The sequence below is a fragment of the Mytilinidion resinicola genome, assembly GCF_010093595.1.
Source record: "Mytilinidion resinicola strain CBS 304.34 unplaced genomic scaffold BDZ99scaffold_27, whole genome shotgun sequence".
Lineage (NCBI taxonomy): Eukaryota > Fungi > Ascomycota > Dothideomycetes > Mytilinidiales > Mytilinidiaceae > Mytilinidion > Mytilinidion resinicola.
Window position 1 is genome coordinate 416,363 of NW_022985463.1, and position 22,716 is coordinate 439,078.

General features: G+C 50.7%; 9 protein-coding genes across 9 annotated transcripts; 5 read left to right on the top strand and 4 right to left on the bottom strand.

The window, feature by feature from the left end:
• Window positions 1-331: 331 nt before the first annotated feature.
• On the top strand, window positions 332-2,967 carry BDZ99DRAFT_468332 (acyl-CoA synthetase/AMP-acid ligase-like protein II). Its single transcript, XM_033721218.1, has 8 exons — window positions 332-438; window positions 486-556; window positions 608-755; window positions 816-851; window positions 909-1,399; window positions 1,456-2,309; window positions 2,379-2,424; window positions 2,471-2,967. Exons 1-8 carry the CDS (start codon window positions 337-339, stop codon window positions 2,541-2,543), a joined length of 1,821 nt encoding a protein of 606 aa, XP_033570338.1. The 5' UTR covers window positions 332-336; the 3' UTR covers window positions 2,544-2,967.
• A 1,009-nt stretch (window positions 2,968-3,976) lies between these two features.
• BDZ99DRAFT_526729 (uncharacterized protein) lies at window positions 3,977-4,758 on the top strand (the record flags this gene model as incomplete). Its single annotated transcript, XM_033726167.1, has 3 exons — window positions 3,977-4,111; window positions 4,174-4,475; window positions 4,527-4,758. 3 exons carry the CDS (start codon window positions 3,977-3,979, stop codon window positions 4,756-4,758), a joined length of 669 nt encoding a protein of 222 aa, XP_033570339.1.
• A 122-nt stretch (window positions 4,759-4,880) lies between these two features.
• On the top strand, window positions 4,881-6,543 carry BDZ99DRAFT_576261 (uncharacterized protein; the record flags this gene model as incomplete). Its single annotated transcript, XM_033728565.1, has 1 exon — window positions 4,881-6,543. The coding sequence occupies exon 1, from the start codon at window positions 4,903-4,905 to the stop codon at window positions 6,541-6,543; it is 1,641 nt and encodes a 546-aa protein (XP_033570340.1). The 5' UTR covers window positions 4,881-4,902.
• Window positions 6,544-7,247: 704 nt separating this feature from the next.
• Window positions 7,248-8,592, top strand: BDZ99DRAFT_171684 (uncharacterized protein). The gene is made up of 3 exons (XM_033712979.1): window positions 7,248-7,470; window positions 7,530-7,591; window positions 7,648-8,592. The coding sequence occupies exons 1-3, from the start codon at window positions 7,455-7,457 to the stop codon at window positions 8,338-8,340; spliced, it is 771 nt and encodes a 256-aa protein (XP_033570341.1). The 5' UTR covers window positions 7,248-7,454; the 3' UTR covers window positions 8,341-8,592.
• BDZ99DRAFT_171623 (translation initiation factor IF2/IF5) lies at window positions 8,593-10,074 on the top strand. Its single transcript, XM_033712978.1, has 6 exons — window positions 8,593-9,283; window positions 9,344-9,471; window positions 9,549-9,652; window positions 9,711-9,743; window positions 9,792-9,898; window positions 9,955-10,074. Exons 1-5 carry the CDS (start codon window positions 8,844-8,846, stop codon window positions 9,846-9,848), a joined length of 762 nt encoding a protein of 253 aa, XP_033570342.1. The 5' UTR covers window positions 8,593-8,843; the 3' UTR covers window positions 9,849-9,898; window positions 9,955-10,074.
• A 462-nt stretch (window positions 10,075-10,536) lies between these two features.
• On the bottom strand, window positions 10,537-11,700 carry BDZ99DRAFT_482218 (uncharacterized protein; the record flags this gene model as incomplete). Its single annotated transcript, XM_033722467.1, has 1 exon — window positions 10,537-11,700. One exon carries the CDS (start codon window positions 11,698-11,700, stop codon window positions 10,537-10,539), a length of 1,164 nt encoding a protein of 387 aa, XP_033570343.1.
• A 992-nt stretch (window positions 11,701-12,692) lies between these two features.
• BDZ99DRAFT_427400 (isoflavone reductase family protein) lies at window positions 12,693-14,110 on the bottom strand. Its single transcript, XM_033717158.1, has 3 exons — window positions 14,032-14,110; window positions 13,537-13,972; window positions 12,693-13,459 (listed from the first exon to the last, which is right to left on the bottom strand). The coding sequence occupies exons 1-3, from the start codon at window positions 14,059-14,061 to the stop codon at window positions 12,963-12,965; spliced, it is 963 nt and encodes a 320-aa protein (XP_033570344.1). The 5' UTR covers window positions 14,062-14,110; the 3' UTR covers window positions 12,693-12,962.
• A 1,209-nt stretch (window positions 14,111-15,319) lies between these two features.
• BDZ99DRAFT_576265 (uncharacterized protein) lies at window positions 15,320-16,749 on the bottom strand (the record flags this gene model as incomplete). The annotated part of the gene is made up of 2 exons (XM_033728566.1): window positions 15,320-16,619; window positions 16,684-16,749. The coding sequence occupies 2 exons, from the start codon at window positions 16,747-16,749 to the stop codon at window positions 15,504-15,506; spliced, it is 1,182 nt and encodes a 393-aa protein (XP_033570345.1). The 3' UTR covers window positions 15,320-15,503.
• A 700-nt stretch (window positions 16,750-17,449) lies between these two features.
• BDZ99DRAFT_503391 (uncharacterized protein) lies at window positions 17,450-22,343 on the bottom strand (the record flags this gene model as incomplete). The annotated part of the gene is made up of 3 exons (XM_033723959.1): window positions 17,450-19,422; window positions 19,475-22,111; window positions 22,205-22,343. The coding sequence occupies 3 exons, from the start codon at window positions 22,341-22,343 to the stop codon at window positions 17,567-17,569; spliced, it is 4,632 nt and encodes a 1,543-aa protein (XP_033570346.1). The 3' UTR covers window positions 17,450-17,566.
• Window positions 22,344-22,716: the final 373 nt, after the last annotated feature.

A 22,716-nucleotide genomic window follows, 5' to 3' on the forward strand; every position in this document is an offset into this window, starting at 1 on the left:
GGGCAGCACAACGCGAGTCAGGGAGCTCGCAGCCCCGCCCACTAACCCCTCATAATCAGGGCAAAGGGAAACCCCGCAAAGCCCGAGCTTCCCCTGCAACTCTCGGCCTCGTCATTCCGCTGCTCCTTCGTCCTCTTTTCTGACCAGTCTCGGACCATGAAACTTACAAAGGCAATCACGTTTGAAATATACCGCGATATCTAAGTAAAGTCGTTGAAGAGGCTGAAACCTCCTTTTTCCTAGGACTGCAGCTTCAATTGATGCTTGAAAGAACAGCTCATCCTTCCTTTCACATCTTTAGATCTTTTCATATTTCCATGCCTCAATAACAGCATCATGCTGCCCTCTCTTCTTTTCAGACGAGCTTGCTTCCGCTCCTCTTTCCGGAGCTGCAGACGCGGCTTGCTTACCCAGTCGTTCAGCGTCGGGCCGTCCGAGGTAGGTCCTTAGGCCTCCCATTTGAACGCCAATACTCAAGCTTATAGCCACCACTTCTCGAGCAAACTGTCGGTGAACACTTCGCCGGTGTCGTGAGGCAGCATGGGGATCGGACTGCGTATGTCTAAAACCACTCTGAGAGAGCTCGAAGCTAATTAAGATTTCTTAGAGTGATATCACGACACCAACAAACCCGCCTCACATACGAAGCCCTCGACCGCGATAGCAATGCTCTAGCTAGGGGCCTAGCGGCACTTGGTGTGCAAAAGGGCGATCGGGTGGCTGTGTCATTGGGGAATAATATTGAATATGCGACGGTATAGAACCTATTCATGAATGGGTTGTGAAGCCGTGCAAGAACTGATTGTGATGGAAAGGCTACGTATGCTGTGTTCAAGCTCGGAGCGATACTGGTATGAACCTAGTCGCTTTTCTACTGTGTATACTTCAAGTGCTGACGTGCGTTCTAGGTCCCATTGAATCCAGCTTTCAACGCTATGCAGGTAGTATCCGCAATGAACCACCTCGAAGCTTCCCAGCTCATAATCGGCGCTGAAACAAATCTTCCACGGAAAGATCCGAGATCTAATATACCTCTTCTCACACACATGGTTCCGGATTTAGAGGGTGGTCGAAATGAAAATGTAGAATCCGATCTCGTCCCATCTCTTAAAAGCGTCATCATGGTCAACAATTCCGACGGCCGAATTGACCCCTTAGACTACAAAAGCACTACTCGCTACGAGGACGTCCTCGAAGAAGGAGGTTCAGGCCACGCTCTCCCGGACCAAGGACTCGACCGCAATGATATCGTTAATATCCAGTTCACCTCCGGCACAACGTCTATGCCAAAAGCTGCATGTCTCTCACACCGCTCTATCCTCAACAACGGTAATAGCATCGGTGATCGCATGCTTCTGACACCTGAAGACGTCGTCGTTTGTCCCCCGCCCCTATTCCAGTATGTCCACCCCTTCCTCCCCTTTCCCATACTCATCCTCCTAACACCCCCCACAGCTGCTTCGGCAGCATCCTGGGCTACATGGCCACAGCTACGCACGCCTCTGCCATCATCTTCCCCTCCGAATCCTTCAACCCCCTCGAAACGCTGCACTCCGTGCACGAATACGCCGCCACCGCCCTCTACGGCGTGCCCACCATGTTCCTCGCCGAGCTCGAGCTCCTCGCCGCGGGCGCCGTCCCCTACACCTCGTTCCCCTCTCTGCGCACAGGTATCGCCGCCGGCAGCTCCATCCCCGCCGAGATAATGCGTAAACTGCACAAACGCCTGAATCTGACGGAACTAACGATCTGCTACGGCATGACCGAGACCTCCCCGGTGAGCGCAATGACGACGACCAACGACCCCATGGACAAGCGTATCAACAGCGTCGGCCGCCTGTTGCCGCACATCGCCGCCAAAGTCGTGAACCCTGCCGACCCAGTCGAGATCCTGCCGCTCAACGCGCGCGGCGAGCTGGCGGTCGCGGGCTACAGCGTCATGACGGGGTACTGGGGCGACGCCGAGCGGAGCGCGGAGGTGCTGGTGCCGGATGCGCAGGGGCGGGTGTGGATGCACACGGGGGACGAGGCGAGTATGGATGAGGAGGGGTATGTGAAGATTACGGGGCGGATCAAGGATTTGATTATCAGGGGCGGCGAGAATATTCATCCGCTGGAGGTGGAGAACTGTCTTTTTGCGCACCCGGGGGTGGCGGAGGTGAGTGTGGTGGGGATGCCGGATGAGCGGTATGGGGAGTGTGTGGGGGCGTTTGTGGTCAGGCATGAGGAGGCCGGGGGGGATGGGGTGAAGAGGGTGACGGCGGAAGAGGTGAGGGAGTGGGTGAGGGGGAAGTTGAGTCATCATTTAGGTGAGTGGTGTTCTGAGGGAGGGGGTTAAGGGAGGGGGAGTTGGGCTGGGCTAACGGGTGTGGTTGCAGTGCCGAAGTATGTGTTTTGGGTGGATGGGTATCCGAAAACCGCAAGGTATGTCCGAATAATGATATGGGTGTGTCCGTCTAACGAATGCTAGTGGGAAGATTCAAAAGTTCAAGTTGAAGGAGAGAGGGTTGGCGATGATTAAGGAGGGGATGGGGTTGGAGTAAGCATCTAGATCCAAGAGTGAGATTCGCAACTCTAATCTACATCGTTTCAACCCCACAAAGCCAAGTGATATGAACGAACAATCCTCTCTTGCGTAGCGAGATGAAGTCCCTTTCGGCAGCCGTAAATCGGGCCTTTGTTGAAACTTGCCTGTCTTAAAAAGATACTGCCTCTCATCCACATATACGCAGGGGGGTTGGCAACGTCCGAGTAGGCACGAGAAGCTCATCTAATGTTCCCGGGGGTATGAATGTTATAGCGTGTGTGAACGTTATGTCGAATGTCAGTGTCCGCTAAATATTAGAACGGTAATCGGAAGGTAGAACGGTATAGCGTATATTCACGGTATGTACATCATGGACGTTATAACGAGCTCTTTATGTAGTTATAAATTAGCTGAACTAGGGTGCGGCTGAAAATACCAAGACCAAAATCGACGATCGGCGTCGGGAGGGGTGAGTTATTGCCAAGGTATATAGGCAGGGCAACCCTTCTGGCTTCCCACCATCGCAACTCCGCGAAATATCAGGTCCCAAGGATGTCTGACTACGTTGCTGATATTGCCGGATCGGTCGCCGAAGTTGCATCCGTCGACGAAGTGGAGTATGAGCAAAACAATGATCACATTCTCACATTCGACCCATAGCATCCATGTAGAACTAGCAAGCCAGACGACGACCTTCGACCCAAGGCTGAAAGTCCACCGGGAAAATTTGGATATCGTTGCCTCCACGCTCTACGATAATGGGGAGGATTTTAAGCTTCGTGTCATAACCACCTCAAATCCCCAAACGTCGAAAGGCAGCGACGTTAAAGACACATAAACGTTGGGTGTAAGTGCGGTCGATTAGAGGCTCGCCTAGCGTCTGACTTGGATCAACCAGACATTATCAAACAGAGAGCATATCCTTTGCAGATTTTGAGGTAACGCCTTCGTCCTACTTCTATCGTGTCCGCTAATGATTGTCCGAAGATATTGGTTAAAAATACCACTTTAGATTATCACGACGATTTCATCCCAGTCGTCCTGCGCTTGCTCAAAAAGGTCCAAGAGGCCTATGAGGAAGAGTCCGCTTATGGAAGCTTCATCCAGCCCGGGACTGTGCTTCGAAGTGATGGGACGGACCCAAGCCGTCCAGACCCCTTATTTCGACATCGGCAAGTGGAGACCGCCAGAAGCGCCAGACGCCTCGCTACATATTCCAAGAAGCGTGTTTCAATCATCATATACCCGAGAAATTGCATTGGACCGAGATGGTGACCAAATGTTCCGAAAGTTCAGGGGCGTAAAAATCGATCAGTACCTCCGTGTTCCCCAGCTCTAGGTTGTAATATTGAAATCCGGTTTGGGCAGGTGGTGCCGTTGCTATTTGGATTGTCTCTAATACTGGTGATAGAAACTGTAATCACATGTGGGCCGTCACCGCTCCGAGAGATGTTCGGCAAACATAAAACTATTGAATTCGTCAACGAAGAAAAACTCTTCGCCAATGGGCCAAGCATGGTGCAAGTGACAGACTTTCTGAGAAGAGTAACATACCTCCCGATTGAAAAGTGCAAGACATTTCTCGTATGTATATTCGCAGCCTTCCTCTAACCCGTATCAAACCAAGTAGGTCTGACTACCTTCAGGGACTCAAGCAAAGCATCAAGCAATACAGCCTAATAGACGCCGACTTCGCGATAGGAGATTGTATACTTCACTCCGGACATAACACGGAAGAGCTAGATGATCGGCAATGGCCAGGTCTTCTACGAGCTGCAAGGTCGGTTTTCGTCTATGTTCGCCTCAGCCGCAAACAGGCCGATTTACCACCTCCTCCTTTGAATGTGGAAGCACCGGCTCCAACTCGTTTGATTGAATATGCTGGGCTTAGCTCGGATGAGAGCAAGGACGATCGCGATAGAATGACCGTGGCGGTGGCACAAGTAGGGTATGACTTTACGACACCACGGAAGAAAGGAGCATACTGACATTTTACAAGACGTGGAGGGACAGTTCCCATAGCTGCCGGCCATGACACCGACCTAGCCAGAAATGTCGAAGAGACAAAAGAGCGCCTCCAGAGTCAAGGCTACGTAGTGAACAATGTAAAGTCACTGGAGCGCAATATTGAGAAGCCAAGAGTCTTCTTGCGTCCTAGCAAAGCCGAGTCTTCTAGACTAGAATACAGCGAAGCTACTGCATTACGCGCCGCTGCACGGAAGCACTCCTAACATTTTCTACGCAATCGACAGAACCCAGCGCCCGATGCGATAGGGAAAGCTCCGATCGGTCTTGAGACTAGGGAGCCTTCTTCCGTGGACATACGATCTAGAGGTTCTCTTATTTCCGAGAACAAGCACTCAAACCCGACAAGGATGGGGTCCATTGACGATAATGGGCTACGATCCAAGAGCTCGAAATCGAATGGGCCTGGCCTCGAAGACCAGAAGAGCAATACTTCGCCGCTATCGTTAATAGGTGATCACCAGCCTTTAGGACACGAGAAGAGCATGTCCGACTCTTTGGAATACAATGATGAGACTAACGAGGTGTATCCCGGTGACGAAGATGATGCACGACATGACGCCTTCAACGCCAGCTCCGGTAGGAAAAGCCCATCAAGTAGCTTCGATTCTTCGACCGATCAGCGTCAACGAATTACGAAGACCGCAGCCTTACAGCCTACGGTAGATTCAGACCACGAAGATATGGAACCGGAGCCTTCGGTTTCCAGAGATTCTCCTCCTAATGCGGACCAATCTAGAGATTCCTATGTCGAACATTCGGAAGGGAAAGGCGATGAGCGTTCGGGTCTTGCTGTCCGAAGCGCAAGCCCTATTTCTGATCCATCTCAGGCATTAGATGGCACGAGGGTCTCAAAAGACAAGACGCAATCCACACAGGCTACCCTGGGAAGCGAGACGCAACCGCTCGACCCGGCGAATCCGGATCTTGAACAAGTTATCAAGAAGGGTTTCGAAGCATTGAAGGCCTTAGCGTTGAAGGGAAATGCCGACGAAGTTGAGACCGAAGTCCAACAACGGGTCGAGGAAGAAATGGCAAGACAAGACGAAGTCCGAAGACGGATTGCGGTAGAACAGGCAGAAAAACTCCTACTCTTTGAGCGTCAGGAAGCCCAAAAAGAACCATTAAAATGGCACAAATACCATGTAGAGATTGACACTTTGGTTTGGTACGATGTTCCATTTGAATATGATATGTACGACCATAACTACATAACCATACTTCAGCAGTTGGACGAAAAGCAGAAGAATATATTGTTCGAGCACACCCGTCGGCTGCGAGCAAGGCGCCTCCAAGCCAAGGCTCCGAGTAAGAAAACCCTGGCTGAAGAGCAAAATAAGACGAAAGTATCCGAATATGCCCATGTTCGCAGGCCGAAAACGCGTGGCAAGCCCGTTGGCCACCAAAGAACAGATCGGTACGACAATTCCGTTGGGACGAAACCGCTTCCCGACACAAAGAGATGGGTAACTGGGCGAAAAAACACCGACAAGAAAGCGTCTGCGACAAATGATGCCCGGGACGCCTCTCCGCCGCCTGCAATAAGAGAGCTCAATATCAACTTACAAGTCCCACCGTTTCTCGCCTGGCCAAGTGAGTTAGAGGAAGACAAGGAAAGTTGGGATTCGGTCACTCAGACTCCACCACGTGTCGAAAACGATGGCGCTCTAATTCAACTTACTCTTTCGGTGATCGAAGAACACATTCACAAGAATGGAGGAGACGATGCAGGCCTCCCGGCGACCTCTCAGCATCCCTTCTTGACACCTTACAGACTTGGAGAGGTATTTGTGGAAATTCCTGAGAAGGCCATCAATGATCTCGAATTCGAGTTCCAAGGGAATTCGGCGCCCCTTGATATTCGAGCCGAACTTGCTTTTCTACAGAAAGGGCGCGGAGGTACTAGCAGCGAGTCGAAACCAAAGGCAACGCACCTTCCCAAACGTTCTGCCATTGGCAAAACGAAAAGCAATCCAATTCCGATTAGTTAGGTTAGGCGCGTAACTTAGTGGCAAACGTCGAGACTGTGTACTGAAAGGGTCTCGCTTGTTTCAACCGCGTAGCAACTGATAGAACAATTCGTGCCTAAACACTATCCTCACCCATTGCTGCGAAAGTGTTGGGGTTCATTTGATGCTATAAACAAAGTAAGTAGTTATTCCCGAGGTCTTTCTAAACGATGCACGTGTTTCACGTTTGTTGAACCTTAGGGTTTTTGGCTTTGCTTACTGAACGTAGATTATCGCGCGTATCTGTAAAGAAAATGAGGTTTTGCAAAAGCAGAACTCAGCCAGCAGCTCCACGCACATCTACGTCGTGGACGATGTTCCAGATAAAGAATACATGCCAATGTACAAGCTGGAAGAATTCGCCGACCCACTCGAAGATTGTGCGTCATGTCTCAAGTCGGCCCGATACCCAGACATCGATGATGCGTTGCAACAATATCCAGCACTTTCACCCTCCAAAAAAAGACAATTCCAGGGTAGAACTTTACAAGGCGAACCTTGGACATTGGCTTGTGTCAACAGCGGGTTTAGAAATGGAGACCCGAAACACTGAAAGACCAACTTGATAGGCACGCTTAATCGGCGGACCAAGAAGCTCCTGTACAAAGCCATACAATTACGTAACAGTGTTGTGAACGAGAAGAACAGTAAATCTAGTAACTACCTGCTTCCACCCGCTGCAGTCAAATCAGCCGAGAAGTTGTTCCAGTTCATCTATACCGCTCTTTACACCGTTCGGTTTTTAAACGACTAAAAGGGTGTCCCACAATTCTCTGCTTAGTCCGAGTTACGCGATAACATGGCCCTGGCGGCACACTATGGGATCCTGGCCGACAAAGCCTTGTCAAAAGCAGAAAACGAAGTACTGGTGATGGCGCATACTGGATCGAGTGATGGCACTTCCATCGTGTATACGATATCTAGTCCTCCGGAAACCACCGTCCTCATTTCTCTAAGCTTTCTTATAGGGAGAGCTCTACATCGAGACATGGACATCCGTCAGCTTTACAGCGCTCATTTATCAAGCCTCGTGAGTACATTTTCTGCTCACGAGGGACCCTGAACATCATATGCTAATTGCCCTAGCGCTATAATGCTAGCCAACGTCCTTCTAAGCGCATACTTCGGGAGCTCTGTCTCTTAGAAGAGGAAACGGAAGTTATCGGCTCCATCTTCTCGCAGCAGAATAATGCATTGAAAACGCTCCGTGAAGTTCTTGATAACAGTAGTTACCGGATTACGGATCGCGTACGCATAAATGCCTTCGAGCGCATTGAGGAGCCGCTCTTCGAGGGAATGGCGGCGGCTTATTGCGATACTAAGAAAGCGATCAAACAGCTTCAGGATCAAATTCATAAAGCTACTCAGGTCCTTCGATATAACATCGAAATCGCCGAAGAGGGGAGCTCCAAGGCTATCATGGCCTTCACCTTGGTCACGCTCGTCTTTCTCCCGCTTTCCTTTGTTGCCAGTCTCCTTGGGATGAGCGCGGCCGACATAAGAAGCATGAAGAATACGCAGCTATTATTCTGGGAGATTGCGCTCCCGTTAACCGCCGTCATTGGAAGTGTTTGTCTTCTCGTTGCTTATAGAGGAGCGGAACTCGGCGAGCGAATTGGGGAGCTCCGTGAAACCATGCGAAAAGGCAGATCTAGGAGGAGCGAAATGGCCCTCGCGCCTACACAGTCAAGGAGACGGACCGAAGAGGATGCTGATGGCACTATGAGCAACCCGCTTAAGGCGCCCAGTACCTTGAAGCGACGCAAGACAGCGGGATGAAAATTCATGATCCCGACAAAAGCCCTGCAGCGATTGTTACACAGAAAGACGCCCAAAGTTCGTCTTAAGAACACACAGGTCAACTGAAAGCAAATCAGCTCCAGGCCTATTTAGAGGCTTCTTCTGCAGCCAGCACGACGTCATCTCGCCGCCATCATTCACTTACCAAATCCAAATTTCGTAGTAGTCCCACTTGAAAGCACGTCGAAAATGTTTGAGAACTAACCTTTTCTCATCCGTCATTCTTCAGATATCTCCTCAAATTTACGTTTGACTATGATTTCAATTTGTCTCCACAAAAGCTATATAAGGCTGAAAAAGAATTGAAACCACGAATAGAGAAAGAAATAGACGAGGCGACAGGGGCGTGGCCAATCCATGCTGAAGGATTCTCGTGTGAGTCACGACGATCACCCATGACATCAGCCAGACTACAACATCGATATCTCAACCCTTCCTTCTCTCTACATACATAGCTTTGACATTTCATTTCGAAATAGTATATGGACATTCCGGAAACCGCAAATCTGCGCATCACGATTGATTTAACGACCGAAGACGACGCTAGACAAGATGGCGCCCACCATGCCCGCCTTCCGGATGACCACAATACTAGCAATTTCACGAAGGATGATCGAGTCCATGACGAGGGCGTAGACGATGCTAAGCCGGAGGATATATTCCGCCACAAGAAGAAACGCAAAAACGCAAAGACCGCGAAATCGCACGCCCTCGTCGCTGCGTTCGAGGCCCGCCTCCGCCTCGTACCCAGCCCCGCGCCTCCCACGCAAGAACTGGTAGATCCGAGTTACCCAGATGTGGCGACTGAAGTGAAGACCACGGCATTCCCGGACCCGGTTCTCGTCCATGTTGGACGGAAGAAGACCATCTTCACCAACATCGCGGAAATAGCCAGGTTTGTGCGGCGGGAGGAGGCGCATTTGTGAGTCACGGCGTGATTCTCGTAGGGTAGGTAGTTCATGTGAGCTGATATGTGTATCAGGACCGCATTCTTGTTCTGGGAACTTGGGACCAACGGAAAGCCGGACGACGACGGGAACCTAGTCATTAAGGGGATTTTCAAGGAAGCGCTGGTTGGGAAGGTGGTTGGGCGGTATCGGGGGTTGTATGGTAAGCCATGGACACACACGATCACAATCTGTTCTACCTCTGCAAGTTCGATAGGCTAATAATATTGATCGTTCTAGTGACATGCAAGTCATGCACCTCAGATGATACTCTCCTGACCACGGAGGATAATCCACTCCAGGGGCTTCAGCAGCCACGGCCGGGGAGCACTCATGTTGTCACGGTAAGCACGTTCCTTGGAATGACTAGGTTGCTGGGTCTTCACTGACTCTCCTGGGAAGTGCAATGCTTGCGGAAGTGAAAGCACTGTTCCGGTGAGTTTTGGATGGCTGTTTTACTTAAAACGTGACTGATATTCGCAGCGCATTCGTTCTAGTGGATGTCGTGGGCTCACGGTCGGAAAACGTCGAACGGTCTAGAGCTAGTAGAAAGAAGAAAGCAGGTTTTTCCTTTGAAACATTCACTACTGGTAGGTGTGAGAGTGTTCCGAGCATGCCGGACGTGATTGGGGTCTGATGGACGTAGACGATATTTCATCATCAGAGTAAACCAGAGCTCTAGCATCTACGTGAAGTCCTTATCCATAAGTCCATCCGCATACTCATCGCATTGTCCTGAGCAAGTGCAAAAACCACCTCACGAGCTACCTCACGAGTTGCCCAGCAAGATCGCCCGAAGGAACTATACAGAGGACGGCTCTATAGCGGAGGTCGCAGCAATAAAGTACGTATTTAAAAGTAGTTACGCTCTGGAAGGGGAGTCGGTCCGTTGATCTAGCTAATTAGAAAACGGTAAATTAGCTAGGAAGAGGTTGGTGCGTCTAGCAAAGGGGGATGGTGTGTGTAGAAAAAGGGGTCGGAGGGCCACGGTGCGTAATCGTTTAGCAACGGCCCTAGCATATTGTCAAAGGATTCAGAGATTCAGCTATTAGCAGAAGCATGATGTTTTTTGTTTGAAAGAGTAGATTCACGAAATAGTCCAAGAATGTCCCCAAAGATGCATCTCCAACAAGCAGACAATACTCATTTTCCTATCTCTTAGGTCAACTCCTGAAGCTTTTTTGACATGATCTTACCACCATCACGACATCCAAGATAGGTTTTACAACTACATCGATGACTTGGAATCTTGCAGCATCCACCACCCGGAGCTAGGCTGAACTGTAGTAAGCCGCCCGTCAGTACGTACGCCTTCCATGCCCACCAAGCCCGCGATCATCGTGGTCTGGTACTGAATTCCGCTGGCAAAATCCTGGAGTTTGACCGGAACAAAAACAACACCGTCAGGAGTCGCATTTGGACGGATGATGGGGTAGGCAACGCCGTCCAGAACCAGCTGCTTGCGATCTGTGCCGTGCAGGCTGTTGGAGAAACTGCGCACGCGCTTAATTTTGTCATTGTCATCGTTCCAGAAGCAGAAAGCCGTGAGCCAGCCAGAATAAGTCTCAATGTCACCACTACCATCCTTGCCAATGGAGTGACAGGCGCGTAGCCAGAAGTCCTTGAGCTCCTGAGACTCTGGAATAAAGAACGTCGCAATGAAGCGCTTGATGATGGGTACCAAAAGTTTGCTCCATTCTTTCGCCTCTTTGCCGTACCTGGGAAGCTCCTCAACTCTGCGGAGGATTTCCTCCCAATCAGAAGGCTCGCCCAGCAGAGTGACGGATGGAAAACCGCATCCCCCCCTGAAAGCGTAGTCGAAGTAACGTTTCAATGTACCCATCATCACCACAGCAGCAATAGACTTGTCATTGTGGGTTGTGGTAGTAAACCGTGGCATAATCCAGTCCTTGAGTTTTGGGTCTACAACATGGTCGCTGATCAGATCCGCCATGTGCTGCGACATCTTGCCGCAATCGAGATATGCCACAGGCTCCGGACGAGCATCAACCACGAGCTCTTTCTTCCCCTTGTGACTTACGAAGAGAGACCGCAGTTCTTCGGCGTTGGCGTTGACGTACATGCTGAACTGCGTGAGGATGCAAAGCCAAGCATCGTCCGGTCGTAGTACAAGATGTAGATCCTGTTGGAATGCGCGAATGATTCCAGTGACAAACCCGTTCCCATACGGAACGATGACGGACGAATTCCTAGTAGCGAGGTCGTCAAAAGAAGATCTGAGGATTGGTCGACTCTCTGGATCCGGGTAGTGTCGTTCTCGCAGCCCTCCCCACGCTTTGGATGCTTCGCGTAGAAGAGCTTGAGTTGAGTCAACAGATGGGTCAACGTTGAATCCCTCGCTTTGGGGACTTGGCTTGATGGTGACTGGCATCCTTTGGTAATTTGGTCGTGTTTCTGCGACCTACCGTGGTTGATACAAGCTGGAATGAGATTCTGAATTGTGAGTGGGCCCAATGATGAAGAGGGACTGGAATTTATAAAGTACAAGGCAAGGCATCTCGCGGAAGTGTCTAGGGCTGCCAAAAATCCCAAACTGCATACTTCAGAGTTTGACCCTAATCCATTTCGCTTCCCTTCGGGAAGATGCAGGTTTGAATCAAACCAAGAAGCCCGAGATATGCTTCAGTCGCTTGTAGTCTGGCTAATAGAGTGAAATAAGGGGTGGTTAAAATATACAAAAGACACGCCTGGAAACAGCGACTCATTAGCGAAAGGCTACGAATTTGAAACCGATTAGATACCACAGATATCTCCGGTTGGCTTTGCGCACTCCAATATACTTTAAAAACACCTCTCACATCGTTGAGTTTTAGATGCACGTGATGTCATGTTCTTGAGGCCTTATACTAGAATGCCGTTGGTAGCTAATCAATTAGGCCATGGAACTGATTGGGATCAGATATCACAGCTCATTTCGCACATTCCGATATTCCTTGAAGACACCCTGGAGGCATCGTTTTTGAATCAACGTGATGTAATGATCGTGAGAGTGCATATCAGACCGACGACATTGGGTAGAAAGTTTTACCATAGTCTTGAAAGCCGCTGTGAATTACAGTTATTGCGAGTAAGATCTGCACACAGTCATACGCCATCAAGACGCCCCCGGGGGTCTTATATTCAACTCGACGTGATGTAACGATCTTGAGAGTGCATATTAGACCAACTGCGTTGAGTAGAGAGTTTTGCTATAGTCTTGCGTTCCAATCTGAATCCCAGCTATATTCTGTGAGAATTGCATACATTCATACACTCTGAAGATACTCCCGGAGGTTTCATATTGAGACTACAAGATGTAATGATCCTGAGAGTGGGAATTAGACTAACGGCACTGGATAGAGGATTCTACCATAGTCCTGACAACCACTGCAAATCAGATCTATTGTCTACAAGAACTGCACACCTTCATATGCCTTAAAGGCACCCCCGGGGGGGACTATAAGATGTAATGGTATGAAGAGTGCGAATTAGAGCAACGACACTAGGTTGTGGATTCGCTATATCTTGACTGCCACGGCGAATCACACCATTTGCCCATACGACTAGCACACCTTCCTGCGCCCTGGAGACACCCCCGGAGGTTCCATTTCTGAGACTGCATGATGTCACGATCCTGTGAGTGTAAATCAGAACTCACTCCTCGCCAACCCGAAACAAAGCCTCCACAACCTTGACATTCCTCCCACACCTCTCAAGCGTCTCCCTAACCGCCTCTCCCACACTAACAGCTTCCACACCGACGAGGTCATTCTCCACCAAATGCCAGAAGTCCGAATGGCTCTCCTCCTCGTTGAAGTTCGAATTGACCGTCATCCCTTTCATCCACTTCCCCACCTCCCCTTTCTTCCCCGCCTCCTCCGCTTCCCGCTTGATCTTCTTCACGTCCACGTGCGTGACCTCGAACTTCCCAACTTGCTCCTCCAATGCCACGAGCAATGCATTCTGCGACAGCCCCTTGACGCCAGAAATAAAGAGCGCCCGGTTGAGAAACGGACCCGGGTTCCGCAGCATGTTTGCCGCAGCGCGCCCCATGACAGGCAGCGGCGTCCAACAAGCCTGATTGTCACCAGTGCCGTAGACACGAGCTAGGCGATTCGGAATATCGAAACCCGCTGGACCTTTCGTGAGCCCTGTGACACATTAGAACAAGTCCTTAAGCCCCTTAATCCTTACAACCATCAAAGCAATAGTAGTGATTACTACTCACACATATCAAAAAAAGGCCCGCCGTTCAACGCCGTCCAGCAGATCTCCCCCTTCGCACTCCGCTCCTCCAACATCGCCCTCACTGCGATCTTGTCCCCCACAAACTGCGCCGGCATGGCGACGTATGCTGGATTGCGGATGTTGGAGACATACTCGTCTGCGAAGAAGAGCTTAACGCCTGCTGCGATGGCCGCGTCCAATAACAGCTTCTGGGAATCGAGGCGGACGGCGCCGCCGGGGATGCAAATGGCGATTGCATCTTGGCCTTTCAGGGCAGTCGTCAAAGAGTCCAAGGAGGTAAAGTCGACCTCTATGACTTCAATAGCCGCGGACTGAGGCGTGTAGGGAGAGTTCGAACGGGTTAAGGCCGTGATGGTGAATTCGGCTGGGTTGGCGAGGAGTTCGGTGATCAAGGCGGTGCCGACGTTGCCGCGGGGCTGGGAGCTGGGTGGTTAGATGGTGCGTGAGATACTTTCCTGTGGTGGTGAGCTTTTACCCCGACGATGGCGATGGTTTTGATGTGCATGGTGATGGTGGTGATTGAATTAAACTAGGAGATGAACAGACTGATGAGATGAAGAGACGATTCTGGATACTTGGGACGCTTTGGTTTTATATTGGATTGTAGTGTAGACGGTTTAGTCGCTCCTTGTGATGCCTGATGGTTGCCTGAGAGGAATGCTACACTGTATAGAAGCTATTCCTAACGCGGTGCGCTACAAATTTGGAACGGCCGAAACCCGACGACAACGTCCCGTACCCTCCTATCAGCTAGTTTACATCAACGGACTAATATGCAGTCTCAGGAACATAACATCGCGTGTTTAAAATGTCGCACCCGCGCGAGGCGCCTGGGACTGTATCAAGCCCCCCAAAACGAAAGCATGAAAATATACAATTTGGAGTGGCTGTCAAACTAACAGGTTCAGTATCATGTCATTTCTATAGGTCTAATCCACGGGTTCGAGAACATGACATTGTGTCGCTGGAAATCTCGCACCTGTGTGAGGCGCCCGGAGCCGTATCAAGCCCCCCGAACAGGAAGCACGAGAATATACGAACTGGAGTGCTTGTCAAAAGGTTAGGTCAAGTATCACGTGAAATCTGTAGCCCTAATCTACGGGGTCGAGAACTTGACATCGTATTGCTAAAATCTCGCACCTGCGCGAGGCGCCCAAAATCGTATCAGGCCTCAAAATGAGAGAACGAGAGTATACAATTCAGAGTGCTTGTTAAACGGATATAATAAGTGGTATGTTAAATTTGCAGATCTAATTCATGGCGCTAAAAACGTAATATTATATGTCTATTAACTTTAACCATGTAAAGGGCGTCTTTAAGGTATATCAGGGTGGGCAAAACAAACCATGAACGGCTGTAATAACTTGCCATAGTCAACTCCATGGCCTTATTGCCTAGCTACTCCCGGCGTTCTGATATACAGCCTGAAGAACATATCATACGTGTATCTAGACTTCAATTAGGTGAGGGGTGTCTTCAAGACATATCGGAATGTGCAGAATAAACTAAAGATAGCTGTGATATCTGATCCCAGTCAGTTCCATAGCCTAATTAATTAGCTACCAATGGCGCTCTAATATACGCCTTCCGGAACGTTACATCATCCCTAGGTGCTACTTGAGCGTTTAGAGCGCTCCGGACGGTGCTATCGTGTTGGAAAAGTGCTGGTGTATCGTAGTCTCTGATATACGGACTCCAGAACATGACATCACGTGCATGCAGACTTCAACCACGTAAAGGGGGTCTTCAAGATATATCAGAGTGTACAATCCGAGATAAAGATAGCAGTCATTTCCAAGTAGTATTCACAGCCATTGAATGAAGTTCAAACAAGTAACAAAACCCCATACTATCCCTAAAGCCCCTACGTGTCGTAGCTGCTACCGCAACCACTCCTAGGGGGTCCATAAAGTCATAAAAACAAGAAGAAAGGCCCCAAGACGTCCACTAGAACCCGAAAAACTCCCCAAAGACGCCGCAGATCAACCACCCAAACCAACAAAAGCAAGCCACCAGCTGCCACGACAAGCACGAAGCCTCCCACAACATCTCAAACACCTCCTCCAACACCTCCCACGTCCCCTGCCACGCCGCGGCCACGAACAAGCCCACGATAATGGCCTTAAGAGCCCCCAAAAGCCACAAGTTGTGCCTGAACGCCAACTCTGCCCGGAACGGTGCCCTCAGCGCGCGGTTCTTCTCCCACCTCTCCCGGGACATCACCCCCTTCTCCACCCACGCGCTCTCCGCTTCCTCCAACTTCTCCCACTTCTCGAGCCCACCAACTACGCCCCGTGCCACACAGACGCGGAAGTTGACGTCCACGTCTGGGTGGCATGAGGCGTAGTGCAGCTCGCGGGAAAAGGCGACTTCAGCCGCACAAGCGTGCGAGCACGTCGTCTTGGTGCCGGTGGCGGCGAGGGCAAAGAGGTGCAGCGCGGAGGGGCGGATCTGGCGGTTGCAGTGGTAGCACGCGATCCTCGGTCGGGAGCGGAACGGGTCGGTCCAGAAGGCATGGGCGAGGGTGGCGACGACGAGGGCTAGGATGATGGCGATGATGAGGATGAAAAGGGCGGCGTCGGTGTTTTTAACGATCCAAGTGACGACGCGGAGGGTGGTGAGGATGTCGTCGACGAAGGCGGAGACGTTCGTGATGAATTCTTCATAAAGGGCAGAAAGCGTGGCATCAAGGGCGACAAAAAGGACCGAGAGGGCGGCGACGAAGGCTTCGAAAAGGACACTGAGGGCGGTGACAAAAGCTCCAAAGATGGCCGTGAGGGCGACGACGAGGGGGGACACGACGTGCCGATTGAGGAATGGGAGCGCGGAGAAGCAGCCAACGACATGGCCCTTGATGATGACAAAAGCGGCGAAAGAGGCGAGGAATTGGTCCATCTTCGAGCGGAAGCGGTCACGCTTTGCTGGGACTATGCCAGCGAAGCGGCAGAAGAGGTAGATGGTGGCGTGGAGGAAAAAGAAGTTGATGAGGAAAAAGGAGACCCAGTCCTCGAGCCACATTGCGTGCTCAGGGTACGCGTACGCCAAGAAGAGACTACCAGTAGTCTAAATTCTGTCAGAAACGTGCGAATGAAGCTGCTATGCCATGAGGCTCTGAGTTGGAACTTACGTCGAAGTCGTCTGGTGCCATTAATCCAGCCTTGAGGGCGTTTCGGTACGATACGTGGGTAGTCATGATGACGAGGCTTTGAAGCGGGATTGAGAGCTTGAAGAAGATAAAGAGAGGCGAGGGTAAGCGAAATGAGACCAGATCAAGGAGAAAATGCTACTACTATCAAGATTTCGAGGAAACTCAGGAAGTCAAGAGATGTAGTGCGGTACGAACGGTTTCAAAGAGATGGAGGGAAGCTGAGAATATATAGTCCAAAAAATTGAAAACGGTGCTAAAGCACACAATACCTATTCAACTCTGGCTATTGTCGAGGCGGGAAGGTGAAGTGGGGGAGTGGTGAGGTTTTTGAATGGGAGGACAATAGAATTGTTGCTAGCGTGAATTGCCGACTCACCCTCTTGTTCGCGAACTTTACTGTCAACCCCCAACAATACTGTGCACACTCTTTCGCCACTGGTTGGAGTACCCCTATGGGGTCTCAAAAATCCAGGCTTGATATCAAATTCGATGCAGCGGGATCTGAGCTGCCCTTTGGCCGGCATGCCTCCCAGCCACGAGGCTCCTCCCGACAGTGGTGTCTAGCTTTCAGAGGTGGCAGTTAACTAGTGGTATTTCCGTGGTGAATTATCTTCATGAATGGATTTCGGATAGCTTCTGGGCGAATTTTGGCGCATCGGTGAAGTGTTTGAAGGACCCTAGGATCAATGAGTATCAAAGGAGCGTGATGTCAAATCGATGCACCTGTGAATCAGAAGCAAATTCAAGGTGCTTCAAATCAATCGATATAAAGAATTACATCGCGATACCGTCTGAACAAGGACTGGACTCTCACCAATTTGACAAACTCGTAAACTAGCCGAGCCACCCTATGGAGAATCATTCACTTTCCCCAAGGCCTCCAGAAAACCCAACTCGACGGTTCCCTCTCAACCGGTACAACATTCCTCTGCACATCAATTCCGACCCTCATTTTCCCGGACTTCCCCCGCACCACGCCCAATGCGAATTGCTCGTTTTCTAGCGAATGGAACCCACTCTTCTCCCCACAATTCGCGACCATCTCCACTAACTCGCTATCATAGATCATCGTCATGACGTTGGCAGGATACAATACATCGAGCCTCGTCCGCCGCTTCCAGCCCGGCCAAACGAGGAAGATAGAGATGCCGTAGAGGCACAAGATGCCGACGCCGAAGTAAAGCGGCACCATGCTGACGACAGCCAGCGTGCCCAGCTTATGAGCAATCACAATGGGCGGATTCGCGTGCGGGGTAGGTTCGAGAAGGAAGGTAGAGCCGTCGCCGTCGAGGTCGAGACCGGCAAGTAGTGCGAAAGCGGCGGCGTAGGTTTCAGAGGCAGCTGTGATCATAGTCTCTGGATCGAAGAGTGCGAGCGTACTTCGTGTCTGGTTGAAGACGGTCATCATGCTGAAGTAGTCCAGGTATTGGTAGTTGGACAGGACTTGCAGCTCGTTGCCGAACGTGTTATTGAAGAGCTTAGAGACATACGACACGAAGTCAGTGCTTGGGTCCGAGGGGCTGTGCCAGTAGTTGCGCGGGAGCTCTTCAGAGGTGATGGGTGCATCTTCTGCCACGAGCAAGACGCCGCCAGAATCGAGATCTGTGGAGACGTGTAGCTCGACCGTGTCGTTGTAAAAGCGCGGGGTGCATAGCAGTGACACGGCTTTGCTGATGTTCACGATACTCCAGTCAGCTAGAGTGCCCTCAACGCCAAAGATCCACCATCGGCCATTGTCAGCCGCCCCTAGGCCTGAACACTGCGCGGACTCGAGGTAGGTCCACGCCATGCAAGAACTGTCGCCAGGCACCGCTCCGGATAGCTGCACAGAATCAGGCACGGCGCAGGCCGAAGACCAGGTAGTCCCAGAGCAAGCACCCTCGCTCATTGTGACATCCCAAGCAGTAAGACCATCGGTTAAGTTGACCTTTTGAGCTTGAGTAGTCACAATCTCACATGTGAGATTGCTAATAAGACCAGCCAGTGTCATCGTATACGGAGCGTTTATCGAGACCGCCGGGAACCAGTAAGACAGGTCGTGCCAGCCCGGCATGGATTTGTAGCCGTATATGGCTCGAGAGAGTGCGAACTCGCGCAGGTTTGTCTGGAACGCGTCCGTGTTGTTCTCCGCGAAAGTAGACGTTCTCCAGACCTGCTCGTATGGAAGCTTTTCATCTTTATGTGAAGCAACAGCTTCCATAGAGAATATTCCAGAGGCACCAACGACCGCAATTTTGATCAGAGTAGTGACGATAGTGACGTAGAATAGCTTCCAATGGTGGTTTTTGAGTGCTTTTAGTGAAACTACAAAATGGAAGTCGTGCATGTAGCTAAGACATACGGATAGTCTTCCGGGTCTCCCCGCGGCCAGAGCATAGTAAGGCTGGCTTGCTCGGTAATACTCCTCGATAGTTTCCCACCAGAGCCTTACAATGACTAAAGTCAACGTTGGCGCGCCGTGGAAGAAGAGTTTCTGGATGTCGGCTGGGACTCCGCTCTTCCAGTGATGAATCCAAGGTGGTGTTTCTGAATCCCACATTTGGAAGCTGTTTGTGTTTGCAGTGATGATGAACTTGGCAACGACTCCAACTATTATGGCGGTAGCGGCCAGGACCAAGAAAAGTACTCCGGGATGCAGAAGTTTCGGGGTCCCTCCGTAAACTAGCTTTTGCAGATTTGGAGTTGGTGTTGCAACTGAAGGTTCGTCATACTCAAGGTCTACGCGATGTCAGTACTTATACTGCAATGAAAAGAAGACTATATGAGTCACCTTTCAGGCTCTCCTCAGGTTTGATGAAGGCAGGCGTATTTCCCTGCACGTGTCCTGGTCGTAGCCATCTACGGAGCAGTAACTTTGTGTTAGCAAATCGACGTTGGCTTTGATCTACAGCTTCATCCGCCTCTATCACATCTAAGCCTTCGAATAGACGTCGCGCCGATCGGTCCCTGAAAACGGAAGCTAGACCGGCGATTGAAGATGTAGGTCCTTCCAGACCAGTCCGATTTCGGGGCTTTCGTTTGAGGCAGGGAATATTCCATTCGAGGGAGCGTTCGCGCCAAAGTATAAGGGGAACTAGAGCATAGAAAAACAATGTGTAGGTCAGACCAAACCCAGAAAGATACCATCCAGATGATGTGTAAGAAATTGCACCTTTAGTCTTCTGCCAATCATCGAATGGAATGTACAATGCTGTAGCGGACGCTGTGGTAGCAACCAAAAATGGCCAAATATCCGTCACTGTTCGCAGCAGCATACATGCTGTTGACTTAGTCCAATCTTGTAACGGGTCTTTTACAGTCCCACAATCCCTGACTGACGAGTCATTGACTGCATAGTCCCAATAACTCACGGAGTTATTCAGTGGTTCTCCCCAAAACGTCCGAGATAGGCCGGGGGCAGTTGCGTTGTAAATGCGATTATTTTCGAAAAAGTTCACGTCTAATGGATGTTTCAGTGTGTTGGTCTGACCGTCACTATCACGGCGCACGACGCCCCAGGCTACCTTGATTTCTACCGTTTGCCCGGCTGACTGGCTGTATGGATAGACCTGATAGTTGAGGACATCCTTGATGGAGTAGGACGCTGGTTCGCAGCTGATGGCGCCCCATCCAGTAGTATTCTCGTCCGCCTCGAAGTCGTCCAGGCTCTCGGCAGCTAGAGGACCTGTGACGATGAGTTGCTTATAGAGAACGTTCGGACAATCGTTGAGTACCCTAGAATTGTTGTTGGCAGACGAGTTGGAGAATGTCAACCAAAGCGCGAAACTCCCATCCGGTAGAAACGGGTTACTGAAGCTTGGTGCTTGGTCACTGGAAACGGACGTCCAAAGCCCTTGATAGACGCATCCTTCTGCATCTTGAACAAGCATTTCGAGGTCCGTAGCAGAGCGAGATGAGCCGGACACATGAACTTTGGATGCAGTAACGCTGATATTGTTGACTTGAGTGCAGTTCGGCGAGCTCCAGATTGCTGATGTTGTAGCGTTCCAATATTCGCTTTCAGCAGCCGTGGCAGGGCGAGTGATGTCCTCAGAATCATCTGGAGCGTAAGGCATGATTCCGGCCCAGCCAGCATCGCCAGTGTTGGGAGAATCTAGATCGCCATACACCCACTTATATTCTGACATGTTCTGACCGTGATAGATTGCGTCCATAGCGATTGACGGCAGTCTTGTTCCTTGGGCTACGGTGACCAATTTGTCAATACTAACTGCTCGAAATTCAGCTGCTCTCGATTTGGTAACGCGGCCGCTCCCCGTCGTGAATAGACCCGACTGAACTGGAATCAACAACACACTACAATACAGGGCTAAGAATCCTATAGGCTCCTGAAACCTTCCCCGAACTGGAGCGGTCATCTTTTGCCATACTACTTTGAAATTCATTCTCCAACGAGTCGGCTCTGTGAGTTGTGCTAAAGACTGTTTTCGGATGGCAGCACCGGTCCTAGATGATAGAGCCATGAATGGAAGAATGATCTTAAGGTCGCCAGCTAGGCGGCCAATGATTTCGGCAACGATGGTGGCGAGGAATGCGGGACCAAATCGAAACGCCCAGTCCCACTTGGGACTAGACTTGACAACGTAGGTATGATATTTAGACCTCCAGTATAGAAGCGCGTAAAAAATGAGCACTACAGCGATGAATAGGGTTGTAAACGTCGAGGCAGACCTCACGAACCTGGGCCTCCAATTTGGCAAAGAGCTAATCGGCAGCGGCTCTGACGGATCGATGGGGATTTCTCGGAATTCCTGCACACCTTTTTTTCCTTGGGCGTCATGCTGGAAAGTGGGCTTGTCATCTCCTAGAAATCTCAGGTGTGGCGGCGATGGCTCAGCGTAATGTATCTGGTCAACGTTGTTATTGACGGTGCGTGGATTCTGTGGATGCGGCAACTGATATGTAGAGGCCTGGTTGTGCTGGTAGGCCTGACTCTGTCGGTAAGCTTGGCTCTGACTCTGGCTATGCTGGTAGGCCTCAGTCGGCTGGTACGTGGGAGTTTGCTGGTAGGCCAGGCTTTGCGTGTAGGCTGGGGAGGGTGCGACTTGTTGATATTCTGAGCCATGTGAGGTTCGAGGTGAAGATCTCTGTGGCCGTTTGTTCGCGGTAGGCGGTAGCACGCATGTTGAAGTAGAATAGTCGTACGGAGTATCACTAGATCGAGTACTCTCGACGACCGTTGGGTCATTGTATGAATCTGTGAAAGACGTTGGAGAGGCGGCATGTGGCGGGAATCCAGTTGCTTGCTCGTCTAACGGAGATGGCGGAGCGTCTCTAGACTGCAAAGGAGAGCTACTCGAGAAGGTCTCGTTGAAAGCTGAGGGTCTATCGTACTGATCGATTGGATGGATTGGACGTGCGGTCTCCCGTGGAAGTGCAGCATAGCTTTGAGGGTCACTGCGACGGCCTCGAACAGGCTTTTAGTACATGAACAAGATATCGCAAGTATTCAGGAGAATGTGCTTCAGATGGTACTAGAACTCAAACGGAAGCTACTGACCTTGATTGCGCACTGTCCCAGACCCGACAGGCTTTCTTGAGATAGAAGAGCGTAAAGAGGGCCCATCGATGGTGCCCCATGAATTATGAGAGTACAACGCAGGCGGCTCATCTTGCGGGATATCAGAATATCCCGCCATGTTTGCACGCAGAATGCAGTTTGACTTGCACAACAAAATGGGGATTACTCTGGATCCATTTTTTGAGAACAAGGCTGAACGATATGCGAGATAAACCGTGCCGGAACCCCATCACGGGAGCCCAACTATATTTGTCTCCTGCGGGGAAACAAGGCTGAGGCTCTGCTCTTCCCCAATCATGGATGGGCGACGCCCTGGTCTAACTATTTACAGTGCGGTCATGGACGCTAGACGTTTATTCATCGGGATCCATGGTGGTCAAAGCATGGTGGCTTCAGAGGGAGACTTCTCCTTGGACGACAGCGTGGTGGTTGCATCGTGATAATGCACGAGAGCTTTCCTCGGCTTCGAGGCGTCTGCATGGATTATCTGT